General features: G+C 34.0%; 1 protein-coding gene across 8 annotated transcripts in view; it reads right to left on the bottom strand.

The window, feature by feature from the left end:
* The window catches only part of Pam (peptidylglycine alpha-amidating monooxygenase), a 292,525-nt gene that overhangs the window by 25,639 nt on the left and 244,013 nt on the right, over window positions 1-22,873 (bottom strand). For 5 of the 8 annotated variants that reach the window (XM_077800613.1, XM_077800609.1, XM_077800620.1 and 2 more), the window contains 2 exons: window positions 21,483-21,806; window positions 11,189-11,318 (listed from right to left, as the gene is read on the bottom strand). In XM_077800613.1, coding sequence (XP_077656739.1) covers window positions 11,189-11,318; window positions 21,483-21,806 — 454 coding nt within the window. The remainder of the gene's footprint in view (window positions 1-11,188; window positions 11,319-21,482; window positions 21,807-22,873) is intronic. The other 3 variants (XM_077800628.1, XM_077800630.1, XM_077800632.1) reach the window with 1 other exon arrangement.

Below are 22,873 nucleotides of genomic sequence, written 5' to 3'. Positions count from 1 at the left end.
TTGAGAAATTACAGTAGTCTGTCTTTATTTTTATTTTTGTAGTTGTAGATGGACAGCACGCCTTAATTTTATTTGTTTTTTATATGGTGCTGAAGATTGAACCTAGTGCCTCACACATGCGAGGCAAGTGCTCTGCCACTGAGCTACAGCCCCAGTTCCTGTCTTTATTCTTGAGAGAAACCTTCCAAGACTCTAGTGGATGACTGAAACCAAACATAATACCAAGTCCTATATTTATTATGCTTTTCCCTGTACATACATATCTATGATAACATTTTTTATAAATTAGTCACAGTGAAAGATTAACAAAAATAACTAACAATAAAGTAAAATATAATAATATATTGCAAAAAAATGCCCAAATCACTACTGTGATGGTTTGGATGTGAAGTGTCCCCCAAAAGCTCATGTGTGAGACAATATAAGAAGTTTTAGAGGAAAAATGATTGGGTTGTGAGAGCCTTAACCCAATGAGTGAATTAATTCCCTGATGGAATTAACTGGTAACCAAATCAGGTAGGGTATGGCTGGAGGAGGTGGGTCCCTGGGAGAGACACTTTAGGGTATATATTTATATCTGGGAAGTTCTTAACTTCCTGATCATCATGTGAGCCACACTCTTCTGCCACACTCTTCTGCTATGATGTTCAGCCTCACCTAGAGTCCTGAGGAATGAAGCTGGCTATCTGTGGACTGAGACCTTTAAAATTGTGAGCCCCCAAATAAACTTTTCCTCCTCTAAAATTGTTCTTGTTGGGTCTTTTAGTTGCAGCATAGGAAAAAAAAAGCTAAATAAAACAACTACTCTTGAACTTTGGGGCCATTATTAAGTAAGAGAAGGGTTAGCTTAACACAAGCACATGATACCTGCATAGTAAGCCTGATAACCAAGACATATACGAGGTGACTATTGAAAGGTAGCAGATCTAGCATAGGTACAATGGAGAAAGGGATAATTCACATTCTGGGAAGGACAGAGGGAGAGCTCATCAGGCTCCTCAGAACACTGTATAATTTAAAATGATTAATTGTTTATTTCTGTAATCTCCTACATAATATTTTTGGATCACGGCTGACTATAAGTAACTGAAGCCATGAAAAAACAACAAATAAGAGAGAAAAACTGTATATGTCCATGGAAAGAATGACAAAGTTTTCTAATCCAAGCTTATGTAATATGAGGGTAAATGTATGAAACACCAAGAGAACAACTTATATTTTTAAAACAAAGTAATGTGTCATCACATAGACATGTATATAAACGTGTGTGTGTGTGTGTGTGTGTGTGTGTGTGTGTGTATTTCAGCCAGAGGAAGTCAATGGATGATCAATGCATATTTCTGTAAAATAGAAATTCCATTATAGTATTGGGAAATGCTGTGTGAAAAATTATTATTATTTTGTAGTTCCACCGAATAAACAAAATAACAATTTGAATAACATTGAATATTTACTGAGATATATTTGCAATTTGGGAAGGTGACAGACTGCTTACATTTGTCATATATCCATTGATTAGTAAGTTGATATTTTTATAGAACTTATGTGAAGTCCCAGTAGAAGAACAAAAATTTTGCAAATTACTTTCCCTTGCCATTAAAAATATTCATCACATCATTATCTGAGCTTCTTGACTATTACAGCCTTTTGTATATATCTTATTCCTGAAAGATAACAATAAGTCCCTGAAGTAGTTCTTATTAATGATGCATTCAATTGAACACAAAATATTGATTCAGCTTTGTCAACCTAAAACTTAAGTAAAACTGTTTACATATGCTATCATGTGCAGTTAAAACTACACAGCAGTATCTAAAAAATACATAAATTAATGAAATGGAAGTAGCACCACTAACAAAACAGATATAAGATGTTCATGGGACCATTATTACATTGAAATGTGTAATACTGTTGGATGTATAAGAATATACAAGGTATTACTAAATCATGAGAGACGGATTTAAGGGCAAACATGCAGTCACTCATGGTTGATACTATGAAAACCAAGAAATTAATATTATAATCTGAAGATATTTTCAATATTATTTTTTTACTTAAAATATCATAATTATTCATTAGGGAAACAAAAGTACTGGATTCAACCATAAATGATCTTTGTCTTTCAACTTGTCTGTGTTATTGGAAAACTAAATTTTGATACATCTAAACAGTATGCTCTAAGTTTCCCATCTATGCGTATGAAACAGGATGTAATAATCTCCTTATTCATTTTTTAAGGTTCAAGTTTTATATTCCTCATGATTCAGAAACATTTCAGTACTTGAAAGTCACCATAATTATATAAATAATGTGAAACTTATGCTTTAGGAGTTACTACGTCTCTTTTTTTTTTTAAGAAAATTTTTGAGATAACTGTGGATTCACATGCAGCTGTAAAAACTGACACAGAAATTTTCTCTGTATAATTTACCTAGTTTTCTCCAATGGTAGCATTTTGTAAAAGTGTATTAAATGTCACAATTAGGAGACTGCTACAGACAAAATCTACTGATGATATTTAGATTTCCCATTCTCCTTTTTATTTCCTAAAATTTCCATTTATTCTTACAGTTCATTTGCTTGAGCATGGAATATAATGGCACATTACTTTTCTACATTATCTAAAATTCAGTAACATGAGAAGTTAGCAAGTCTTTACAATCAAGTTTGTATGTAAGATAGTGTTCTAATTTACCACTGACAGATAATAATGGCAGCAGTCCTACAGTCTATTACATATCTTATAAGACTTCAGTATATAAGAACTCAGCACACCTAACTCTATATCTTCTCTCTACAGAGTGATGAACCTGATATATTTACTTGATCCTGGTTTTCTTCAAGAATGGATTGCAGTAACTTTGTAAGATAACTGCCCCCCGACAAAGCCATCTTGTTATTCATTTAAATATTCACCATTGGATCTAAATCTCTGGTCATTTTTTTTAATGTACAACATTCTTACAACTTTCTGATGGGGGAAAAGTAGAAAGAGCAGAAAGGAGATTTTTCCTCTCAGGAGCATTCATTGAACTTGTATAACTTAAACCATTTCTTATAGCTCTAGCTTATTTCTCTAGACACTCAAATATTTCACAATATAAATATTATTCACAGGCAGTCATGTAAGCTCAGAGTCATGGATCTGAAACATTGGTCTTGGCTTCCAAGAAAAAAATCTGTGTTAAGTAAGAAAGATAAATAATCCAGACCCACAGTGCTGTTCCAGTCAGGTCAAATGAAAATGTTGCAGCTGATGAATAGGTAAGTGAAGTACATCCTTTATCCATGGTACTGTTCTGCAGTATGTCAAATAATATGTCAAATAATTTATGGTTTGCTGTCACAAACACAATTTGTGTGTGGGCCTCTAAACTTACAATCTAGAGACTTCAAATTTCTATGAGTGGTAATAAACAGTAAAATTAGGTAATTTGAAGATTATCTATTTTTATTTCATTACCTACTTTTTGGTGATGTAACAGTAAATTATGAAACAGAAAGTGAAGTAACTGAAAAAAATAAGTAGCAAAACTACATAAGACAGTAAATAAGTCAGATATTGATCATCATAAATTGGACCAACAGAATATATCTACTTTTCAACTTATCAAGGTATGTATTATTTCTGGTGCCGGGGTTGTGGCTCAATGGCAGAGTGCTCACCTAGCACAAATGAGGCCTTGGGTTTAATGCTCAGGCCACATAAAAATAAATAAATAAAATAAAAGTATTCTGTTCATCTACAACTAAAAAATATTTTTACAAAAGGCTTATTCTTTTAGTACATATTATAATGTAACAACTAAGAATTTGGCCTTATTGTTTATTTCATTAGCTACCACAAAGTACACTCCTGCTATTAGTGTATAAAAAAAGAGCAATTTATGTATTTCTTAAGACTAGCCAATTTTCCATACCTTTATAATTACTTGTACATATTACTACTATGCTTCCCCTACATCTATCAAAGATCTCATTGATTATGCAAATTCTTGAATTTATTAATTGGGGACTCTAATTTATTAATTGAGAAATGTAATTACAATCCATCAAACCAAGAAGAAAAATAACAGAGGAAAGAAAACATAACAAAACAGAATTCTAAGATAAGATGCTCTACTTATATTAATAGCATTTTAAATATATTAATTTACTTTAGTAATAAAAATAGATAAGAAAATATAGAATTCTTAGGAAGAATGTAGCTGTAAAGGAGTTAACCACAACTCAAGAGGGCCCGACTGCTTCATTTGAAATCTTTGTTGACACCCTTTAACAGATGTCTATATGTTTAAACTGACAGCATCAAGGGACATTAAATCACTCAATTGATTGGGTGTCCAGTCCTAATCCTTTCACTGGGGATGGCTAGAGTTTCATGGAATGAACAGCTGCTCCCTCGTGTTACACAGGGCAAATAATAAAAGAAATGGACTTTTTTACTTAAATGAGAAATCTCTCTCTCTCTCTCTCTCTCTCTCTCTCTCTCTCTCTCTCTCTCTCACACACACACACACACACACACACACACACAGTCAAATAAAATAGTTTATAAACTCTTGTAATTCAAAGAACGCTAATCCTTGAACAGTTCACAAATGCAAGTCAGATTATAGAGCTGGATACACCGTTGCTATAGCAAACTGCCTATTTAATGTTCTAAAGCAGCTACCCCACATTATAAGTGGCAGAGAGGTCTTTATTTCAACCACATTTAACTTTTTACAGGATATAATAATACCCTTCACATTTCACACAGTGCCGGGAGCACTGATGATTTTTGTTTGCTTCTCTGAAAAAGCACTCAACTGAAAAGATTGAACTGAGGCCTATGGGCTGGAATTCATCTGTTCTTTATTTTAGCTGTTTGAATTCCCTATTAATGATTTTGCACATTAGCAGCTAATCAAACAGTTTAGATAAGGCTGAGAAGAAATGCACTGTTATATTCACACACACAAGAAGAGCTAGACTAAGGGGAAAACAAACCTCTGTGCCATCAATCAAAATTAAGGAATGCAAAATAAAAAGAATAGCAACGGAAGAAAGAATTGAAATATAATGTTATTATATAATATATAATGTAATTATATTAATTTAAGGAGCCAGGGAAAGAACCATAGGTTTTTATGTGAGAAAATAGGTGGGAATGTACGCTTGCTGTTAGGAAGCAAAGACATACCATACAAAGGCCAGAGATTAAGTGGAATATAACTTAATATTATGTTAAACACAGCTACTCCTGAGTATTTGCACTTGCAAAAAATCCTTGTGATGAGGAAGAGAGGAAGGCAGACAAAAACAAAACAAAACAAAACAAAACAAAAAACTATGACTATTTAGTGCCCTGATGAGTCTAAAACGTGAAACACTCCAAATTGCATTAAAGAGAACAAAGAAATAGGTCTGTGGCACCTGCTCTCTCTGATTTCTGTTCAGTCAGTAAGACCACTTGGTACAAGTTGCTTAACAAAGTGCAGTTTGTCATTCAAGAGTATGAGACAGTTTGAAAGCCCTCATGCCTTTTTTTTTTTTTGGTAAGGAAACTGAGAATCTTGGAGTTCAAATACCTTAATGTAGTCTCAAAGCTTGGAAACTGTAAACAAAATTCAAATCTAGGTCTCCTGTCTCTAAAAATAAGTGTTTTTTTTTTTTTTCTCTTACTAGGATTGGCTTTACTAGACTTGAAAAATCTCCCAGATTCTAATTCAATGCATATATACAGAAGAGATGGAAGAAGAGTCAAATAAGGAATTAGAGAAAGTGGCATAAAACTGAAAGAAATGGCTTGAGTAAAGTAAGAAATGGAAACATGAAAGAAAGGGGTGGAATATGTAAACTTTCTTTTTTTAGAACTCAGTCAGATGTGAAGATTCAAGGTGCCCTTCAGTCACTTTGAGTTCTGCTTTCTAGGCTTTTATTTTTTAAGGTGTGAGGGCTGGAGATGGAGCTCAGTGGTTGTGTACTTTCCTAGAGTATGTGAGGTCTTCTGGGTTTAATCCACAACATAAAAAAAAAAAAATTAAGGTGCTAAAGAATTGCAGATGGAGAAACAGAACCCCAGACAGATATCTTTTTAAGGATCCAGACAACAGGTGAGAAAAATCTTGAACTAATTTTTTTTTTCTCCAAGTTAGGAAGAAAACAGATTTATAAAACAACAGATTAAGGCAAATTTCCACAGAGAATTGATGAAGAGATGGTTTGTGACCACAATTCTCTATGAACAAAACTTGTAAAATCAACCATTCAGGTATTCATATTTTATAAACAACACTTATAAAGATATAAAAAACATGCTTATCAAACAGACAACACAGGGCTGAAAGAAATAGCTTAACCTCTGGTTAATCAGGATTAAAATAACATCTGTACAATTGAAAAAGTGCAATGCTAAATCTAATGAAGTAAAATATAATTAGAATAAAGTCTTGAATTTGATTTTTTAAAAACACCATATACATATAAATTTCTGCTAAAAATTTCAGCATAATTTTATGAAATAAAAATATCTGAGATTACATATTCAACATAAGGCAACATATATGAGATTAATACAATCATTTAAAATCAATCATTTAATACTAATATCTAGAATCCACACCAAAGAAAGAAATCACAGCATCACTGACCAGATAAATTATATGAGTTATTGGCCACTTCTAGACCACATTAAAGCCCTGAGAAGCCAAAGTGCCTTAGATGAAAGTAATCATATCAGCATGAACACTGGTTGAGGACCTGGGAAATATTAAGCATACAGAAGATACATGTTTCTTCAAAAATGCAAATATTTAACATGGAAAAAGGGGAACAAATCCATCTGAATTATTGCCATAAGGGTGAATTCAGAGTTAAGTTTAACACAATGAAGAACTTTATAACATCTGAATGGATCTCATAATTATATAACACCTAAAATTAGGGATAAGCCTCGTAGTTGTTAAATAGCTATGTAATGTGAGTTATGCATGGCACAACCCAGCCATAGCAGAGATACATATCCAAGTCTAGAGAATTTCTTGCCATCAAAATATTCAAGCATAGAACAAGTATTAAAGATGTTATAGAAAAAAATGTATGCATTAAGTGGGAGGCTGGAGATAACCCTCTGGTGGACATTTCCTGTTGAGGATCTCTGTGTGCACTGTACTGTTTTATGTTAATGAGACCTCAACCTTTGTTTGGCTGACCCAACATTCTTTGTTTGCCTTACTCTCAGCCCATTTACTCTAAATGGTACCGACTGTACTCTCAGGTTCAAGGAGAACAAGTCAGGCTAAGCCAAAGAGTGGATTTCATTTCTCCACTCACAAAAACTAGTTCAAGGATGGAAGAGATAAATCAGACCAAGGAATGCTATAAAGGCTCAACCTAGACTTTTTTGTTCCTCTATCAGGGATGTAGGCTCTCTTTACTTCAAGACTAGTGAAATAATGTGATGCTGAAGCTGTGAGGGGAAAGGAAGGACATTAATCAATCTGGAAATGGAGCCAACCAGGAGAAAATGAATTGAAAAATGGATCCTGGTGATGTTGCTAGGGCCACCACATTCCTTGAAGTTTTCATTATGCAAACAAAAAAACTTTCTTTTTCCCTAAACTAGTTTGTGTTGGGTTTTCTCTCTTACTGGTAACAGAATCTTAGGCAACTCAACTTCTAAGGTCCCTTCCAAACCCCTGCAAAGAAATGACAAATGAAATAAAGGACACAACTTTAAACACCCCCAAATCCATGGCAAGGCTCACAGTTTAGTTAAGTGGGTGTGTAATGTGGATTCCATTTGATACAACCCAACCACAGTAGAGATATAAGAAAGAAAGGACAAGGTGCAAGGCTTTGATTGCAGTCCTGATTTTAAGATAGAGTCCCAGGAACAGCTGTTACTGAGAGAAGTGCTACCAAGCCCCTGCTGAGAGGAATTTAATGATTAAAGAGCTGGAGCTGCCATGCTGCCCTAACATCAGGGCAGACAAGAGGCTCTTTAAAATTTCATTATTCCCTCCTGGCAATAGGCTTTTCCTACTTCTGCTAGAAGAAGCTCCTTAGAGTAGCCATATTGAAGTTAGGTCCATATGGGAGGAAAATGGAAATCAAATTGACAAGGAAGTGGCAATCATTTTTCAGGAGGTTAAGTGGTTTATTATTATTAATAATATTACTTCAGTTGCCATGCTCATTTAGCAAAGGTTAAGTAGAAGAATAAGAGCTGATCAGGGCTATCAGATAATAATGATGAGTAATAGTATTTATAAAGATAGTTGATGCAATGGTATCAAAGGAATTTGGGGTACTAAATATTAATTAGGGATTATTAACTCCGACCACTGTCTGATTCATAAAAAAAATGATCATCTCCTAAGAACTATGGGGTATAGAGTGCTTAGATTTGATTTAGAGCAAGCCATTATCTTATGAAATTTATAATTTTCTGAACTTAAGAAATAGAATAGGAAAGATTCTAAGAAAAATCAATAGTAGGATTTCTCACTACTCTGTCCAAACAGTATAGCAATAAGAATGTGATTTCCACCTAATCTTTAATTTACATTATCCCTCATTAGCACATCACATATTCTACTGGAAGGTGCTGTCTTCTTCTTCATACAATCCTTGGATTTTTAATGGAGAAGGAAAAATATGTACTCTAATTAATACAGAGTAACATATTTATACAGTTTTATAGATAGGTAGATAGGATGGTCTTGCATGACCAAACAACAGAGCCACATCTAATTTTTTTTTCTTTGAAGAAATACAAATTTATTTTCTTAAAGAAATAATTACAGAATAATCCACTTCCAATTCTCTTCATGAATAATAAAGCAGGGACTGGGTTGGAAGCAGAAATCTGAGGGTTGAAAAAGAATTTTTCTTAAAACTATGGATTACAAAGACAGCCAGAGGCCAACATGCAATACCAGAAACACAGAGAGAATGAGAGATAATGAATGTTCTTACATCTGACAGATAAAGATGAATTAGAAAGAAAAAACAGATTTAATGAATAAAATCAGCAGTTCACTATAAAGCATTGCATTTTCAATGGTACCCATTGGTTGATGCCATTTGCTAGGGTGAACACACCAGGGCTTTGGCAATGAAATGGAAATAAACAACTACATGATACTGGTTATCCAGATGAAAACTAGGTGCCAGGAAAAAATCAGTTCTTCAGATAGAACTGCCACATAAGCCACAGAAAATGTTCTTATATGGCTCTTTTTCATAGTTGTGTGTCATCTCCTACCCCAAGCTGGTCTTTATGGATCTCTCTTTCTATTGAACTATTCCAGCTTCTGCTGCTTACTTGGAATGAATATCTTGTTAAAAGGGAAACTTGGATTTTGTCCAATTTAGTTTTAGCCAGCTGAAACAGTATCAATGGGAGAAAATGATGCTGTAATTTTCTTGTCTGGTAAAACGTGTCTGGAAATCCATGCAGAAAATGTAGCAATATTCATTAAGAGTACAACACAGTGAATAGTGATAGTTTGCTTTTAAAAGCACTTGTTAAAATACCATTAGATGTTCAATAACAACTAAGATGATGTATGAATGGGAATTTTAAGTTTGGTTGTTTGCTTTGAACTCTGAAATAATCTCTTTTTCAGAATTCACTTCCAAGTGTGACAACTAGAAAGAACAATTAAATGGTAACAGTTACCAATCTGTTTTGAAATGATGCCCTATTCCATCTTCAAGTGCATAAAGAATACTGCATATATGTATATGTAGTAGAGTGAGTTTAATATAAATAAGTTTGATCAACATCTCTGAAAGTGGATAAAACTGAATTATACATGTAGATCATCAATATTCCAAATGAGACCCTGTGGTTTTAAGTATGAAAGGAGAAGAACTGTTAGATTTAATTAATAAGATATTTTAAATTTTACCTTCAAATGTAAACTTGTGGTGAAATAAATGAATAAGAAGAACTAAAATAACCTGTTAAATTTTGGAACAAAGTTTTCAAAATTCAATCAGGTGAATGTGCTTATTAATCTATTAAATGCAGTATCACCAATTGGTTAAGGGGGCCCACTTGAGTGAGATGTAAAGGACCTGAAGCCAGACTCTGCCATTTGCTAACGTGACACTGGGAAAATACTTGGTCTTTCTTCTGAAAAATGAGTGGTAACAGAGCCTCCCTGTTATAAGACAATTTATGTAAATATTTATAACACTGGAAGGCCAACAGTAAGCATTCAATAAGTGTTGGGCATTTTCAGTAAAAATCCCTCTAAAGAGATAGTAGAAGACAGAATGAAAGGACAACCCAGAGGAAAAAGCAGGAAAATAAGACAGCCTTCATTTTCTTTGGTGCTCATTAAAAGAACAAATTCCAGTAAAAAAATTAATCTACATCAAAATGTGAGGGCCAAGGTATTGACCATCTGCACACATGTGGTGGCCAAACTGCTCCAATCACAGTATCCAGGTTAATTGTTATGTGCACCATGGAATGATGGAAAGACAGCCCAATGCACTCAGACTCATTTTGTATTAGGACAGGAAATGTACCAGTAACCTTCCTTAGATGGTTGTTTATCATTATTAACTTCTTGGTAGTCTTGAAATGTTTTAGCAAGTACAGAATGGACTACTTTTAATATTTTCCCCTTGGGAAGAGGAGGTAATTTCAAGGAGGAGAAAGATTGGTACGACTTTCTTTCCATAAACTAGTAGGTGAGGCCATTCTGTTTTAAAAAATGCATAAGATTTCCTCTCTGGTAAGGAACACAGTCATACATTAAAAGAATAAAGATATAAATATATTTTTCTCATAAAAATCATGGACAGAATATGTAGGATTATGTGCAAATATAAAACATACATTTAACCATATTCCTGGATTTTAGAATTAGAGAATGAGGGGAAGAAATAATCAAAGATATACTTCAATACACTTAGAATACCATCATGTTGCATGTCATTTGTTAATAATGAATCCTGGAAAACTTATCACTAGTGACTAACATCAGATAAGGAGAGCCATCCAGTGTTTGCATGTCTCTAGATGGATGTACCAGACACATTTTGTATAGTGTTCCTCCCCCAGCCCCAAAATCAAAATGAAAAATCAACATAATAGTCTTCTCATCATCATTCTTACTTTAATAAAAATGATATACACCACTTTTCATTTTCATTTAAGCCGTGAAGGAAAAATATTACTTACTTTCCATCCCAGACATGGTCTCCTCTGTGGAAAATCACCAAGTTATTCTTAGAGTCCAGAGCCACCCCAGAAACCTGGCCTGGCAACAGAAAAACTCCAGGCCAATCCAGTGCCTCCTCTACATGGAAATCTAAAAGATAAATCCATACATTTAGAGTAAAAACAAAAACTGGGGTAACTTCACCAATATTCACAATGGGCATAAAAAGCTCATGCATTAGCATCACTAGATGCAAAGAAATTGTCAAGCCATGCTCTACATAAATCATACCACATGCACATGCTAAGTAGCTTCTTGTGCTATGAAATGTTACAAGTGCCTGTAAACTTGTCTTGAAGCTATTTGTGTGTTCTCTCTCTCTCTCTCTCTCTCTCTCTCTCTCTCTCTCTCTCTGATAGTAAGATGCCTGCCTGACAATTTGAAACTTCTACCTTCTTGATATGATTCTTTCTTTAAATTGGAAACTTTGGAAACTATTGCAATGATAGATATGGCATCGTTTTAATATAAATTGGTTAAACGTTGTAAAGAAATAGTAAGAATGGGCAGTAAGTCTGTCACTTTCTTCTCTCACTCTTCTCTCTTTTGAGTAAATTCTGTATGTTCAATATACAATAGCGCTCATAACAAACCATTCATTGATTATCCCTTGTATAGAGAACATATAAGATATGAATCTCATTTCTCCTAGTGTACCTATAAAAATGAGACACTCTTTCCCTTTCTGTAATTCATTGTTGCCCACCACAAGACAAAGGAAAAAACAAAACAAAACAAACAAAAAAGCATCGAGAGTGAATGATTTCCAAGTTATTTTCATTTCTGATCAGAAAACATTTATCCTCACAGAAGACCAGGGTTCATTTTTGTTAGTCCCTTTCCTAAACATACTCATAAATAAACCGGTACAAGGTACAGAGTTGGAAAACTAACTAAGGATATATAATTATGAAGGTTACTGAGAAAGCTATTGTATCAGTGCCAATATTTCTTTCCCTCTCAAATGCTTCAACAGAGATGATGAAAAATAGCAATTCTAGTCTCATTTCTCCTTCCCACTCTCTGAAGAATGTGGCAACATGTAGTGGAATCCTCAAAAATAGGTATTAAAATGACTGATGAAAGAAGGGAAGCTCGGGGCTTGTATGATCAGCTCCTGAAAACTTGAGAGGATGAAGAGGTGAGAATAAGAACTTTAAAAAAACAATTCTGCAAAATATATAAAAAGAAAAAGTTCCTTTTTACTCAAATCATTTTTATCTTTCACATTAAATTTTTCTGTAATATAAATTAACAAAACAGTATAATCAATAAAAAGAGTAGACCAATCTGCCAACAACCTTTGCTGAAGCATCTTTGACAAATATTTCCTAAGTGTGTTTTCTAAGTGTGTTTACTAGATTTCTGGAAACTATACTAGATTCTGGAAACATAAAGAAGTAAAATGTGTTTTTTTGGCTTTGACAAATATAAAGATATAATAGAGATATTTTAAAAAACAGGATGGGAATGTAATAGGATACAATAAGAACCAAATACTTTTGACACAATAGTGCAGGAAGACAGGCATCAGTCTACACTTCTGACTGAAGTTTGCTTGGGCTGGACTGGGGTGGGGTAAAGGTCTACTTGGGAGATCTCCCAGAGGAGCAATATTTGTGTGGGCACTAAAAGGTAAGGGGGTGGAGCTTGCTGAGTATAGAGAGGGCAGAGAATAGTCCACTCAGAACACAGGAGGATGTTTATGATTTCAGAATGTGTTTCAAGATGTTTAGAAAACTGGAGAGGAATCCTGTCTGTGCTTGGTGTTTTGGGGAGAGGAGGCAGGCAAGGGGCAGGATAAGCCAACTCTGAGATCTGCTTTGAAATCAGAGAAGAAAATTATTGCATTGTATACTACACAATGAGACATTTAACAATGAGAGTCTGTAGTTTTCAGCTGTTGTGTTTTGACCTATGCTATGATTATGCTTAAGGGATACTGCAAGTACATTATAAGTAGCATAAAGCACAGAGTTGTGGAACAATTTACTTTTGAAATACACCTGAGTTCACGAGGATGTCATTTTCATTCATGTGTATTATGATATGCCTTCTTGAGTTAAGAAGATGAGGCAGAGTTGGCACACCTGAACTGGTATATAACACGGGGCATAGCAGTGGATCTGAATGGAACTGTAGATGAATAGCATGAATTGTCTATCATGCTTGATTGTCAAAGCAGGAAAAAGGGTTGCAAACTGCTGCCACAGGCAATTGGGAACCACACAAAAGGTTTTAAAGCATGAGGTGGCATGATTAAAACTATATTTTTTTAAAGTTAACTCCAGAAATAAGGTCTAAGAATTATAATCAGAGACAACAAGATAGCTCAATGGATAGATACATCATTTCCCCAAGAAAATGATTTAAGTAGTTTGAAATTGCTTGAGATACAGGTTGTACTTTGTTCATTCTCAGCTTGGTTATAGTGTGACTATTTAGTTGCCACTCTGTTATACTCACTCCCCAACTGCAGAAACTTCTGTTGGTACTCCACATGATTCTCAAGGTTGGTGACAATATAGATACTTAATTACTTTTATGAGAGTCTCACATCCCAGAGCCATTACAACTAGGTAGAATTCATCCAAGGCGGGAATCACATCTCAGTGTTTGGTCAACAAATCTTGCACAGTGCTTGGCCACAGTATGGCCTAATACATGGACTAAACTGAGTCTATGCTCCAGTCTCTACCTGTTTATGTTGTGAACTAGTATTTACACACCCTTATTATCTTATAATTCACTTGTATGGCCACTATTCATTCCTAGAACAGAGCTGATGATAGTGTGAGGATACTGAATAAAAATGTGAATTGTTTAATTACTCTCATTTAATATCACAGAAACGTATCACAGCTCCTGGGACCTTTCTGTTCAGTGTTCCACCAAACAGTACTGGGTGCTAAGTACTCATGAAGGTGCAGAGAAACTAATTCTGAAGGAATATGCCAATGTCACCAAAAGTTCTTTGTTCTGGGACCAAAAATGGAATTCATAAAATATTGGAAGTAACATGTAAAGAACTTTAATATTGTTGTGAATTTTCAAACTATCAAACACCTCTTAACTGGTTAAGAGCTTGAAAAGTCTGCAAAAAAGCATTGACACATGGATTGTTTTGAGCCTAATCATACCTGTTATAAAAATATTGGTTTGTTACATAAAAGAATAATTTTTGGTTGAAAAATTTTCAGGGAGGAAAGGCAGTGTGAACACCTAGAACATATTCATTAAAATATCAACTTTTGATAGATTTTCAGTATGGCAAAGGTGATGTATAAGGAAACGTGTGAAGTCTAACACCATGAATAATCTGGTTGTTTTAGTATCAAATATATAGAAAAGTTATTGAATTGTATTTGACTTTATTTAAAATACTTTACATTTATTAAGATTACCTAGTTAAGAGTTTAAAATTTATAGAATATGGGTATCCTTATTTGCCAGAAATTCTAGATAGCTAAAGGAGAACCCAGTTCATGTTCTCCTCTGTGAATGTTGATCCAGGATGTTGATGCCTCAGGGTCACTGATTCTTTTTTATTTTCTTTTCTTTCTTTTCTTTCTTTTTTTTTTTTTTTTTGGTTAGGCAATTCAAGGTTATTACTTTTAAGATTAAATGATCATGAATTAAGTCTGTCATTTAAAAGAGTGGTATAAGTAGATGGAATTAATACAACTGTTTTTCCCTTCCCTGCTTGTCACTACTTGAGAATCACACAACACTATAACGGTATTGGAATCATCCTGTCATTTTCTCCTTTGATGGGAAGACAAGTTTAGCCTTGAGCCAGACTTCAGACCCCATCATCAAGAATGATTATTTAAAAATCTCCAATTAGGGCTGGGGATGTGGCTCAAGCGGTAGCGCGCTCGCCTGGCATGCGTGCGGCCCGGGTTCGATTCCCAGCACCACATACCAACAAAGATGTTGTGTCCGCCGAGAACTAAAAAAAAATAAATATTAAAAAAAAATTCTCTCTCTCTCTCTCTCCTCTCTCACTCTCTCTAAAAAAAAAAAAAAATCTCCAATTAAGTAAAATTTCAAATCCTTACTGAAAAAATTACACAATTTTTCCCCTATCCTTTACTTAACACTTTCAATCATGGAGAAATTAAAAATTCTAGTTTAGTTTCCCCTTAGACTTTAAGAAACAAGTCAAAACATGACTAAGTTAATTCTGTAGATTTACAGTTTTAACTTGGAAATTAAATACAAACTTCTTACATATGACCTTGGGCATCAAACACAGTCTCTTAAGTGTGAGCTACTTTAAATTCAGATGGTAAATGATAAGATTAATTAAAGCTTGATCACTTATATTTTAAAATCTGGTTTTAAAAATTTATTAGAAGAAACAATACTTTTTTTAAAAAATAAGAAATTTATATAATCTATTGATCTTAGTGGCTTTGATATAACTTCATTGTGATTTCTAAAAGATGAAAAAAAGTGAAAAAAATCCTGAGATTTTATTTATTTATTTTTTAAAATATCTTTATTTTATTTATTTCTATGTGGTGCTGAGGATCAAACCCAGGGCTTCACACATGGTAGGCAAGTGCTCTACCTCTGAGCCACAACCCCAGCCCCCTCCTGAGATTTTAAAATGGTGTCATTTTTCAACTGATATATAACAATTTTTATAACAAGTTTAGTTTTCCTATAAAAATTACTTATATTCATTATAAATAAAGGTAAATGTTTAGCTTCATATTATGTCATATATTTAGAAAAAATTACTACTGTGAGAAAAATTAAATATTACTATTAGAATTTCATCAATAAATCACTAAAAAATTGTACACTTTCCAAGAAAGATTAATGTTACTGATCAATGCTGCTTTCACATGAAATTATTAATAAGCATTTGAAAGGGCATTCATTTATCTGTGCTACATAAGGACTGGTAGAGATAGATGAAGTAAAAAATATATAATTCAAACCCAGAACTATGACAATTTCAATGAAGCATCTTTGACAAATATTTCCTAAGTGTGTTTTTTATAGGGCATTATACTAGAATTGGGAAACACAAAGAAATAAAATGTGTTTTTTGGCTTTGACAAATATAAAGATATAATAGAGATATTTTAAAAAAACAGGATGGGAATGTAATAGGATACAATAATAACAAAATACTTTTGACACAACAGTGCAGGAAGACAGGCATCAGTCTACACTTCTGACTGAAGTTTGCTTGGGCTGGACTGGGGTTAGGTGAAGGTCTATTTGGGAGGTCTCCCAGAGGAGCAATATTTGTGTGGGCACTAAAGGGTAAGGGGGTGGAGCTTGCTGAGTATAGAGAGGGCAGAGAATAGTCCACTCAGAACACAGGAGGATGTTTATGATTTCAGAATATGTTTCAAGATGTTTAGAAAACTGGAGAAGAATTCTGTTTGTGTTTGCTGGTTGGGGGAGAGGGGGCAGGCAAGGGGCAGAATAAGCCAACTCTGAGATTTAAGCCTAAGGAAAAAGAGCCTGAACATTCCAAGAATATTCCAAACAAACCCAAAATGTAGTGGTTGCTTTTCCTGCACTTGCCAATTTTCACTGAGTAAATAAAAGATGTTTTATTTTGATTAGGGATTGTTATTAATCAGAAGTGCCAGCAATAACCATAATTAAGTAGAACTATAGGAGAAATATTTATCCCGAAGACAAAAAGAAAACAAGAAATAATTATAATTTTAACTTAATGGGGAAGAAGTGAGAAAGAGAGGTGAGATTCAACCAGGGGCTCAAAAGCATTTGCAGAATTAAAGTTTCTTTCATTGTAAATGAAATTTTAATTTTGGTCAAATGGTTTGGCAATATTGACTGAGTAAGCATGATCAAAAGTCATCTACATCTATAGTTATTATAATTGTAAACAAAGATGATTAAATGAAAATTAAACTTCCTATGTATCTATTACCTATCTGTCTTTTCTGTACAGTTTATATTTTTGTGAGATGCAGAATAACAAAGTGACTAAAAAAAAGACTCAGGAGCCAGTCTGCCTTGTTTTGCTTCTTGGTTCCTTAAACTATGGAACTTGAGCACCTTTCTTTGCTTCGATTTCTTTCTATCTAAAAAAGGTTTATAAATAGAGTTGTGGGGGGGATTAAATGAGTTAATGAATCTAGAACACTTAGCTGGGTTCAAAGTAAGTGCTATGTAGTTGCAAGTTGTTACTTGCTTCCTCTCCAGAGATGAAAGTTCAACCAAGAAAATGCCTTACTTTATCCTAGGAATTCTGTGAGACTTGCCCAGTAGTAAACATATGACTGAGAATGAGATAAGAATGGTCTTGAAAATAAATGAGTTGTTCATAGGAATTAATGAAAAAGCTCAATGTATCATAAGAGAAGACCTTCTGAGTGAATCCTCTTTCCTGATCAGAAGTGTCACAAATGCAATGTAGTTTAACATCCAAAAGTTAGCAGTATATGCTGAATCAGTCTTTTATAGTTAATAAACAGTAGTGCAATAAAACCTTCCTGCTAGAATAGCTATATCTAGTTTTTCATTGTTTGTTTAATAAGCCCAGTTTCCAGAAGGCAACTAGTAGAAAGACAGCTAAGATTTTATTTCTATTCAATCAATTCTATCTCAAAGTAGATATTAAACTAATAATGGCAGTAATTAAACTACATGAAGGATAAAAAGGAATGCATTTGTTGCCCAGATAACCAAATTGAATATTTCTACACTGTACATCATATACGACACGCAAACACCAAGATAGATCAATGTGAGTGATGAGAGATGGGAAGAGCCACAAACTTCCATCATGATAGAACACTGCCAAACACTTTCGTAAATTACTAAAGTGTGAAATTTTGCAGCTTTCCTATACCCTGCAAGAGAAATATCGTTTACAAATGCTACTTAAGATAAAGTAATTAATATTTATACTTTGGTATTTAATTTTTGGATCTCAATTCAACATGACATTAAGGTAGCAATAATCATCATAAGTATTATTAAAGTGTCATAACATGTTATAAATGTTTTTTATTTTTCACTGTTAGGAAAACTTTCCATATATGTTCATCTGAACCCCACTCAAAACCTATGAGAATTGTGCTGTTATAACCCTCATTTTGTAGTTGGAAAACCTAAAGATTAGAGAATGAAGCAAAAAACAAAACTTGCTAAGGGCCCACACAGTAAATGGTATAGCTTGAATTCAAAGCTGGTAGAGAGCCTGGAGTCTACTACATTCATTACACTACCTCCTTGAAGTGGGTTCCAAATTTTATCTTGGTCAAATGGAGAATTGGTTGGGGATACGCTGCATTGTTTGTGGATATTTGTACTCTTAGGGACACAATGAAAACATGTTGTGCAAAACTGGAAACTGTCTCTCCACTGTGCTCATTATGAAGCTTGGTGCTCAATGATATTCAACCCTAAATCATGTGGAGAACCCAACATTAAAGGCAGATGCCAGGATATGGAAGCAAGTAGAATCCTGATCAAACTAAAGGTTCACAAAATGGCACTGTTTTTGAAACTCTCATGTATTTCTGGGCCTACCATACAGAATCATACATAGAGTTTTGAGCTGATCCATTAATTGCGTCTCTGAACTGTAAGTTAGTCAGCTGGATAAGATATCATATTGCAGTTCCAACTGGTGAACCAGTCAATGAAATCTAAAGTGCCATTGCTAAAACACCTTTGGGACTGTGCTGGTTCCAAGAACTGGGGACATAGAATTGGGCCCTAAGTGGAAGCTTCCAGTTTTTAAGCAGTGAGGATCCAGAACTCCCAGGAAGTATATCTGCACTGAGGAATCAAGTTCAATTCTACTGAATTATAAGGAATTAGAAAGTGCACATTGGAATTCATAAAGTCCAATTTTAAATTCAGACTTGTGACCTCATTCAAATAAGTCAATGTCTAATAATATATTTCATGATATCTGAAATTACTATGAGCTATAATAATATCAAGCCACACAATAGTCTTATATTTTTGTCAATAAAATTTCATATAAAAAGTTACTTTCCTCTTTTCAGTTCACACAATTCCTTATAGAAAATTAGGCACTCAGAGAGAGAAAAAATTCTTCCAGACCTTTAGGGTCCATTCTCAGCTTTGCCTAGAGTATAAAGAAAAGGCATGAGGAAAAGGATGAAAGATTATTCATCAAACTTATTCCCCTTGCCCATACCCTCAGGAATACACATGAATTAGACTACCTATATATATTCTTAGGGCTTTACATGTGAATAACTTCCTGCATTTTTATTTTGCAAAATGGAAGGGTCAGCTTTCCTTTGGCTTACCCAAAGGAGTGACACAACGTCAAAGGAAAACTTAGATATTGCATTGTGCAATAATAAACAGTGAAAGCAAATTAAGAAAAAGTGTTAGGCTAACTAACTGTGAATTTTGATATATTTACTTTATTTATTTATTTATATTTGGTGCTGAGAATCAAACCCAGTGCCTCACACATGCTAGGCAAGCACTCTACAATTGAGCCACAACCCCAGCCCTACAGTTTGCTTTTTTGCATTTAATTTTTAAAAACTTTTGTAATTAGTGAAATAACATTAAATAAGTCATTTCAGAAAAGAAACACATGTACATTTTCTTTACAAAGTTAGGATTTTTGCTATGATTTTGATTCATTAAAATCAGATTCATACATATATGATAAAAGGCAACTAAATCCTGGAGAAACATTTTCTCCCAAGCACCTCTATGTGTTTAACCTGGAAGATACAGGAGATTTGGCATTTTTTTTTCTTAGAAAGCAGGTTTCAAGTTTTAGAAAAAATATGCCCTATGTCAACTTCTGATTTTATACTGATACTAGTGATGCTTATGAATATCCATGATATCATTTCAAACCCAAAAGTAATAAAGACAAGTCATGGAAAAAAGTGTGCTACAACTATAGTGTTTCACACATGAACAGAATCCTATTCTCACAAAGAAGCCTTTTTTGCCTTTTATATTTCCGTATTGTTTGGGTTAAAAATTCACTATGTTTAATATAGATCAGACAATCCTGTGTTTATGGAATGGGCACTGCATGATACACTGCACATCTTAACACTGAACCTTACAGGTGCCATCACAGGTGCCAATTCAGTTGTCATCTAAATTTTACTTAAAGACCTTAGGTGATTCTCAGGCAAGGGGGTCCAGGGACCATCTCTTGAGACACAGTTTTATTAGACAAATTTAGGATAAGTTAGAGCAGGGCTGAACCTGTTTAAATGTGAAGTTAAAAGTCCAAGTTCCAGTTAACATCTCAGAAAAACCATTAGACGCATCCCACAGGACAATGCTTGAAACTTCCATGTGAGCAAAAGGCCCTGTATGCTAATTTTTTTCAATTATAAATAAAAATCAGCTGGGTGTTGAATAATTTATGGCTTCCTGCAAAGCTGAATTTGAAAACATCAAGCTGGCAGCCAGTGCCATTTCAGCCCACGCATGGACAGCTGCCATACATGCATATCCGTTACTTTTTTGGAGATTATCTCCACATGCTGTATTATCTGGCTTTCCACATTAGCAGGTAACATGAAACACAATCAATATCACAGAGGCCACAATACAATTAAAGACAAAGATGAGGCATCTACAGCTCACCCGTACAGAAACCTGAAGGGAATAAGGTATTGTCTTCTAATTATGGAAGCCAATCTTGGTTAGAAATAAAGATAAATCTGATAGTTATTGACTTACTGGAGGTCCCTTCAGAAATAAATATGCAATTAAAATAGCAACTGATAATGGAACTTGAGAAATCAAAGTCACAAAATGGTTACATTTTATAAGTCAGTTGGACTAGAATGTTGAAAGTATAAGATTCCTTTGAGGGAAATTTAATTACTGTTAAAGAAGATAGTGTATAAGCATCGAATACACTGGGACTTACATGTAAGGTTTTGAATTTTCAATTTCTTTCCATTGAGCAAAATGGAAAATGTTGATTTGTTACCCTGAATTTCATATGCCTCCATCCCCCAAATGATCCAACTATTTTTGGTCCTTATAGCTCTGGTTCACCTATGGAACAGACACTGAATTCATGTAGTATTGGAACATTCTCCACTTCAAAAAAGAACTCATCAACAAAGGTAGTATCTGATATCTTAAATCTGAGTAATATTTTCTCTAAAAAGTCTTTTTCATTGATGATTTTTCACCCATACATTTTTATTCCCTTCAGATTTTGCTAATGTGGATTGTAGCATTTTACACTTAAAAAAAAATAAAATAAAACCCTAAACGCACCTCCTGTGTGTTCTGGTTCCCGGGTACTTTCACCAGAAAGGGGCTGCTGTAATGAGAAAGCTCTGCTCTCTGCTGGCCTCAAGTTAGATTCTAGTCTGTGGAATTTGTGAATTCTGTCTCTGACAAGAACAGAATTGCCCCTTTCCTCATGTTCTGCACCCTCTCTGGCATCAGACCGACCAAGATCCTTTTTTTGGACTACGTTTGCAATCTCAGCTACCAGGTCTGATTCTGATTCTGCCTTTTCTGTAGGATTATATTTGTGCACATGAACAACATCTTCCCTTTCTCCTAGCAGCTTGGAAAGCAGTGAATAGAAATCACCTGTGGAAAAGAGAAGAGATAAAGAGGTGGAGGGTTGATGAGATTGTAAAATTTACAAAATTTGGTGCCTTAAAAATATCAACTCTTGATTCTTCATAGTGAGAGACAAGGTTGCTTTCAACAAGTATAGGAAAAAGAAAACAAAGAATTACTCAGTGGAAGAATAATATACCTTCACATTTCAATTACCTTCTACTTCTTTCTGTCAAGAATACACATATTATGCCTATTGACATATTAGTCAAAACAAAATAGTGCACATGTGATTTCATGGTACAATTCAATCAACAGCTTTCACAGTATAGTTTAATTGATATGAAAGTTAAGAGTTCCTCAGATTTGTAAAATAAAATACCAACAGCTATGTTAGAGAAACGATATCTTTACAGGCAAACCCTGTGAAGGTTTTTTTTTTTAATTCTATTAAAGTTTAAGCTATCAGAAAGGATTATATATGTTGTTTTCCAAGAAGATCCTGTAAAATACAACAAAATATCACATATGTGTTCATTTGGCACTTGGTATACCAGTTTTATCACTATTTTGTTAGTAATGCTACTGCAAATCATTCCACTTGTTTCCTCTAAATAAAAAATGAGAGAATAATTTTGTAAGCAAAGAACAGTTTGAAGTTAGTTTGAAACAAAGGAGAATATGTTAACAAACTAAAACCATTAGAATAATTTGCCACTAAGTGTGTTTTATACTTTCCTACATAGATAGTAAGGAAGGAACTTAAAAATAATAATCCAATTCCCCCACAACAATTATTTATCAAATATGGTCACAGATAGAAAAATGTCTACAGAAAGTTCTTGAATCATTTTAACCTTCATCATTTACATCTATAGCTTTAAATCTGTGTTGAATGGGAAACATGAAATCATTCTATGGTAACCCCCAGTTCTTCCTGTCCTTACCCTCACCCTGAATTAATTACTGCTAATGAAGAAATTACTTGTGATTATAAAATCCTATTGCCTACATTTTAATTACATTAATAGCACCAAAATATAACATTTATAAAACCTGTTTTGTGGATATTTGGAAATAAAAATGGTGACTGG

Source organism: Urocitellus parryii, chromosome 1 (genome assembly GCF_045843805.1).
Source record: "Urocitellus parryii isolate mUroPar1 chromosome 1, mUroPar1.hap1, whole genome shotgun sequence".
NCBI lineage: Eukaryota > Metazoa > Chordata > Mammalia > Rodentia > Sciuridae > Urocitellus > Urocitellus parryii.
This window is presented reverse-complemented; position numbering and strand designations above follow the sequence as displayed.